This window comes from Idiotropiscis lumnitzeri, chromosome 4 (assembly GCF_059441095.1).
Source record: "Idiotropiscis lumnitzeri isolate Australia: NSW breed Sydney's pygmy pipehorse chromosome 4, RoL_Ilum_1.0, whole genome shotgun sequence".
Lineage (NCBI taxonomy): Eukaryota > Metazoa > Chordata > Actinopteri > Syngnathiformes > Syngnathidae > Idiotropiscis > Idiotropiscis lumnitzeri.
The window spans coordinates 18,829,526-18,836,504 of NC_142394.1; the positions used below are offsets into that span (position 1 = coordinate 18,829,526).

General features: G+C 45.0%; 1 protein-coding gene across 1 annotated transcript; it reads left to right on the forward strand.

The window, feature by feature from the left end:
* The first annotated feature begins 257 nt into the window (after positions 1–257).
* On the forward strand, positions 258–6,737 carry znf711 (ZFX family zinc finger ZNF711). The gene is made up of 8 exons (XM_088294836.1): positions 258–439; positions 1,413–1,491; positions 1,579–1,691; positions 2,440–3,267; positions 3,349–3,495; positions 3,572–3,766; positions 3,894–4,028; positions 4,108–6,737. The coding sequence occupies exons 3-8, from the start codon at positions 1,613–1,615 to the stop codon at positions 5,283–5,285; spliced, it is 2,562 nt and encodes an 853-aa protein (XP_088150962.1). The 5' UTR covers positions 258–439; positions 1,413–1,491; positions 1,579–1,612; the 3' UTR covers positions 5,286–6,737.
* The last annotated feature ends 242 nt before the right edge of the window (positions 6,738–6,979 follow it).

Below are 6,979 nucleotides of genomic sequence, written 5' to 3' on the forward strand. Positions count from 1 at the left end.
CTGTGTGGATGACCAAAAATGCTACCACACCCATCGTCACAAAATGGCCTACAGGCCTCATCCGTGTAAACTAAAAGTCCAAGTAGATACTTCGATATATTTTTTTCAAGGGTTCGCGTGTCGATACCTACGTTTCGTTCGCAAGCATAGTGCGCATATTGTGTTCCCATTAATAGAATGCCTGTTAGTGTAACTACTCTCTTATGCATGACGCAAATAGTAAGGGATCAGCGGTAAACGAGGCCACGCATTGTCTGCCCCCCGCCCTCCCTCTGCTTGTCAGGAAGCAAGCTGATTGGCCGAGGCCTAGCAAAGAGTGCCCGGGGATCCAAAACTGCAGGCCGCACTTAGCTTACCGTCAAAAATAAACCAAAAACAATAATAGACAAAACGGAGGAGGGGGAGAAACACCAAAAGAGTCCGAAGACGACGTTATCAGGTAAATTTGCTTTGGACCAATCCGAATGGAATGTGGTTTAATTCGCAAGGGCCCAGTCGGCCGTAGCGGGCCTCTTTGAGCCTTTTGGAAAAAACAACACGGACATAATGCGGCACAGGCGGCGCCACCTAGCTTAGCAGGCTAGCTAGCCAGACGAACGGTCGCGGGGAGAGTTGCATCGAGCAAACATCTAATGATACATTGTGACATGTTAGTTCGGCTCTTGTTCGGCGACGGTGTCATTCCTGTATCGTTGAGAATTTAAAGTCGAAGTGTATGGTTTTTAAAGCCGCTAATCAGCGCAGACGCTTAGCCGCGATGCTAAAACAAAATGGCGCTGGGAGGATCAGTTGTAGCTCGTTTGCTAGTTAGCTCCGCTTGGTGGGAAGCAAGCGGTAGCTTCATGAAAACATTGCATAACGTCTGCAGTACATTAAGTGTGGCCAATCTCAGGACACATTCACAGATTATAATTGGGCTGTGGCTACACTGTAACTTGAATAGCATCTGGAAAATATGCACAATAAACATTCCACTTGAGATAAAGCGTACTTTTTTGTAATGAGCAGTGATGTGACGAGAGTGCATTTCCTCCCACTGATAACATGTAGGCGCACTCCCACAGTGGCAGCACCGGTGGGCTTGTCCTGCCCACCTAACGGGGGCAGCTCACTTTCCCCAACTGAGACCTCGCCATTAGGCTCGCCTAGTTCCAGGTGTACAGTTAAATGCACTCAAGTTAAAGGCTCCTGTAGTACTAATGATTGGCAGAGGACGGAGCCAGTGGTCAACAACATGCAGTCCCAAATACCTACTGCACTACAGTGCGCTTCATGTGCAGTGATTACCTCTGCAGCATACATGGCCTTTCCGGGATATTGAATTGGAAAATACAATATTACTGTTATTGATTCCAACACATTGCACTGTTATTGTGGCTGCTAATGGTTGGGTTTTTTTTTTTTTTTACCAGAGGGATCACCTCCATTGGTGGGAAGAAGCACGTCTAATATGCTGTTTTTATTTTAAAGTTCTACGCACCAAATGTGAAGGTATTTTTATGTTTTGTTTTTATGCTGCATGACACTGTTGCTAATTATATACAAACTTTTCTGATGCTCATGTTTTATGTCTTATAGTTTGCAGGCTGTTTTCTTTTTCCCGGGGTTAAACATGGACCAAGGAGGCGGTGTGTTGGAGTTACACACGCAGGAGTTGAAGATGCCTCATGCTATGATAATGCAAGACTTTGGTGGGTGGTTACGTGCATTTCATTAAGTGTTGTAGCAAATAATTTTGGAGTGGAAATTGTTGCTGCGTACAAAGGTACTGTACATAACGTAAAAAACATTAAAATAACAAAGATAGTTCAAAAGTAGTGAACACAATAAAACACTAAAACAATGCAGGGTCTCATGCTAAGCTGAAAGCCAAAGAATAAAAAAAAAATGATAGAATGAAAAAATGATGAACAGCAAATAAATTAAAAGATGTAGCAAATGGTGAGTGATATTTTTACTAATTTCTTTGTATGATGCTTGTCCTTCAAAATATAAACATGGTCTGGAGTTCAAAGCTCTTCCTTCTATCCATCCATGATCTGTACCCCTTCTCCTCACTAGGGTCGCGGGGGGGTGCTGGAGCCTAACCCAGCTATCTTCTTCATCTTTTATTAACGTGGGGAAAAATATTACAAAATTGGACATACGTGTTTTTCACAGGTCTGCGGCGATATGGAAAATGGATGGCTTGATAATTACCATTTAAGTATAAGCAGAACTTACCCATCCTTATATTAAAAGCAATAAGCACACAATTGACTTTAACCATAAATGAAATCAAGTAAACACTGTGTCAGCGATGCACTTCACGGCACAGTAAACATTTTTTAACACTAACTATAGCCAAGCTTTATATTTTAGTAGTTTTAAGAATTGAGTTGCCACTGTATTTATTCTGTCGTGTCTCCTGTCCTCCAAGTAATGTCTCTCATTTTAAAGTTGCAGGGATGGGTAGCTTGGCACACATTGACGGCGATCACATTGTGGTGTCTGTGCCCGAGGGCATGCTTCTTTCTGACGTGATGACGGACGAAGGCATCCTCCTGGAGCACGGCCTGGAGGTGGAGGGCCTGGAGACTCAGGTCGTCGAAGGCCTGGAAGCCGAAGTTGTCCAAGGTTTACACACAGATATTGAGGGTCTGGAGGCAGAGGTGGTTGAAGGGCTACAAACACAGGTGGTCGAGCTGGAGGCTCAGGTTGTGGAAGGCCTAGAAGGAGAAGTCGAGGTGGAGGGTCTAGAGGCACATGTGGTCGAGGGACTGGAAACCGAAGTCGATGTGGAGGACCTGGAAGCTCATGTTGTTGAGGGCCTTGAGGAGGAAGTGGAAGTGGAAGGCTTGGAAGCAGAAGTTGTGGAGGGTCTGGAGGTGGACGTAGAAAGCCTGCAGTCTCAGGACGTCGACGGCCACGAAATAAGCAGCGAGGACATGGTGCATTCAGAACATAGTGTGATCATGCCGGACAACATCTTGGGGACAGAAGTTGCAATAGAGGCGGCTTTGGAACACCACCATGTGCTAACCTCAGACCTTATCCAGGATGCCAACCACCATGATGACATGTCAGACCAGGTGTTTGTAGCTGAGCTTCTTTCGGACCACCAGGATAACACTCTAGACCACCAACTTGTAGCAGAGGGCTTGATGGTGACAGAGGCCAATGCAGAGACCATCATCCACCAGCAACTTCCATCGGAGGCCGTTCCCTTGCAGATGGATGAGGATGACGATGGGAGAAGCAGCTCCGAAGATTACCTCATGATCTCCCGTAAGATAGTCTTCCATCTCCGACAGTGTTTCTAGTTGTGTCTGTCTGCCTTTTTTGAGGTTGAATCTTGTTGCTGTTTAGTGGATGAGGTGGGAGAGAAGCTGGACATAGGAGACACGCCTCTTGAGATTAGCACTGAGGTTATGGACGACAAGGAGTGCAAGGAAGACGGCGCAGCAGAAGTCATCAAAGTCTACATTTTCAAAGCTGAGGCCGATGATGATTTGGGCAAGTCACTAAACCAGTATTGAATGGATTGTTGTGTGTGAGTACTAAGATTTAACCCCCAGCCCTGTTTTTACAGGTGGAACAGAGGTGATAACTGAGGATGATTACCAAAATGGCCACCCTGACCTTGAAGCTGCCTCATCTGGGAGACTCGGAGTTGGCCGTGACAAGATGGTCTACATGGCAGTCAAGAAGCAGCCCAAAATCGAAGAGGAGGAGGAGGAGGACGACGACGAGGACAGTGATGAGGATGATGATGATGATGACATCAGTATGTTCTTGTGGCACTGTCTCAAACCTTTTTTTGTGCATTGTCATTAATTGGGCTGTAAATATCAATTCTATTCAGCCATGGATGTATGACTGTGTTAATGATCGTCTCGTCTGGGTTTGTGCAGGTAAGACAATAGATCAGGTCAAGAATGGTGCATCAACAACATTTCTACAAATCCGAGAAGGTTTACCAACGAACCGTGTCCTCAAACCCAAAGCCAAGAAAAAGAGGAAAGGGGACACACGGCAGTGTCAAACTGGTATGCACTCCCCCTTAGTACCTTTTGATATTGTAACACTTGAATAAACAAGAGTTTGCTAAACTACCTCTTTCTACAGTCATCATCGGGCCCGATGGCATGCCCCTGACAGTCTACCCGTGCCACATATGCGGCAAGAAGTTCCGCTCTCGAGGATTCCTCAAATGCCACATGAAAAACCACCCGAACCACCTCCTCAAGAAAAAGTATCAGTGTACAGACTGCGACTTCACCACCAACAAGAAGATCAGTTTCCACAACCATTTGGAGAGTCACAAGCTGCTGAGCCACAACAGCGAGCGTTCCCCGGAATACACAGAGTATTCCCGGCGCTATCATGAGTCCAGCCCGCTGGGCTCTGACAAACTCATCGTCAAGGACCGAGAGCCCAAGCTGCATCACTGCAAGTACTGCGATTATGAGACAGCAGAGCAGGGCCTCCTCAATCGCCACCTGCTGGCCGTGCACAGTAAGAACTTTGCGCATGTGTGCGTTGAGTGCGCCAAAGGCTTTCGCCACCCGTCCGAGCTGAAGAAGCACATGCGGACCCACACGGGCGAGAAGCCCTATCACTGTCCGCACTGCGAGTTCCGCTGTGCGGATCAGTCCAACCTTAAGACTCACATCAAAAGCAAGCATGGCGCAGATCTGCCCTTCAAGTGCAGCCACTGCCCACAGGCGTACGCCGACGCACGGGAACTCCAGCGTCACATCGAGATGGTGCAAGGCCACAAGACGCACCAGTGTCCGCACTGCGACCACAAGAGCACCAACTCCAGTGACTTGAAACGACACATCATCTCTGTGCACACCAAGGACTTTCCCCACCAGTGCGACGTGTGCGAGAAAGGTTTTCACAGACCTTCGGAGTTGAAGAAGCACGCTGAGACGCACAAAGGCAGCAAGGTGCACCAGTGCCGGCACTGTAACTTCAACGCCCCAGACACGTTCACCCTGAGTCGCCATATTCTTTCCCTGCACACCAAGGAACTTCCGTTTAAGTGCAAGCGCTGCCGGCGAGGCTTTCGACAACCGGCGGAGCTGAAGAAGCACATGAAGACGCACAGTGGCAGGAAGGTTTATCAGTGCCAGTATTGTGAGTACAACAGTACGGACGCTTCAGGCTTCAAGCGCCACGTCATCTCCATTCACACCAAGGACTACCCCCACCGCTGCGACTACTGCACCAAGGGCTTCAGGAGGCCTTCAGAGAAGAGCCAGCACATAGCCAGGCACCACAAAGACATGTTAATGTAACGTCATCACACTTAAGGTCACCCCCCCACCCAAATCCCCGTAAATCTGTGTCACACACTCGGAGGTAATTTTAGTGTATTAAAAATTAAATGGTGTAGGCTGTTGAAGGCAACAACATTATATTTGCCGTTCTGTGTTGTAATGGGTGTAAAACTCCTTCTCCTAATGCCAGAACACATTTTAGATGGGAGTGAAATCTTTAAAAAAAAATATATGACAGTGCGCACTGAGTGGGACAAGTGTAAATTGTTTTTTTTTTTTCTGGGAAAAAAAATCACGTAAGAACATATATTCAGGGTTTCAAATGTCTATATTTTTATACCCACTCAGCTGAAATGCTGCAGGAGAATAATGGGAAATGCCGGTTTATGAGCATCAGTTCAGTTTTCCCCTATACTACCCACGAGTATCTTTCTTCATCAGTTTTTAGATCGACATTTGCTTTCACTGCCATGTGTTGCACCATTCTCAAGCTCCAAGAAAGCGTTTTAGTGATGTTAAAATAACGTGACGCACCTTAGCCCACAGTTTTATTTCCGCCTTTTTACATTTCCATCAAATGAATAATGTTTGATATGACCACAAACCGTTCAAAATGTATTAAAAGCTAATTCAGGGTTCAATCAATCTGATAAATTAAGTCAGGTCTAACAAAAAATAATCAAGATGGTGCTACATAATGACAAGTTTTGAATTGGATAAATGGTTAGCTTCGTGATCGCTAACCACTTGGTGGTTACCATGCGACTAAGATGCATTGTGTATGATATTAACTTTGACACGGATGTGCCCAGCTAACAAAACAGTTGCAATCATGCCTTACATCTGCTGGTCTTTCTCCCTTAAGCACTGATGGACTCAGCCAATCTAAAAATAAGTTGTTGGTTTTTTTTTTTTGTTTCGATTTTTTTACTCAAACATACTGCATCAATACCATTCTCTCAGAGATTGTGGTTGAGTCAGTAGAAGGCACTTTAATAACTTGTAATTTTTTTTGTATTTTAATTACGTGTATGGGGTTTATGTATGTATTTGGATATACATATAAACCCTGGATAAATGATTACACAGCCTTGTGTGTGGCTAAATGTTATCTATAGCAAGTGGGCACAATACAGTTGTGGAATGTGGTGGGTGAAACCATTTATTGTTCTGTTCCATGGCAAAGTGTTTGGGTTTTGTGTTTGGTTTGTGCTCACTAACAAGTTTCCCAGACCCTTATTCTGCAGTCCTATACGTAAACCTAGCCCAATCCCGCATTTGGGATTATACTCTTGTCAGTGGTCATCATAATGGCATTTGTCTATAAAGTATGCACATATGCTGTCTCCATAACATTGTGGTATATACTAAAATCCCTGCATTTCATGTACCTTAGTCTATATTTCCTTTCAAACTGATTGTGGATAAACTACTGGTGGGGAAGAAACCAAAATAAAAATATCTTTTTATGCCTCGTGTTCTTTCTTGTAGTGAGGGCTCAAAAGTAATCTTATTGAAGATTTTTGTCAACAAGAGTAATGTTACTGGTTAATCCCCTATTATATTTACCATTACAGGCTTCTAATGGAGAAAAGACCCACATAGAACGATGTGCAGTTCAAACCATATTTCGTTGGAAAATACTTGGGAGTTCAAATTATCACCTGTTGTGCTATTTGTATGACGTCACTGAAAATGGGTAACACTCCGGG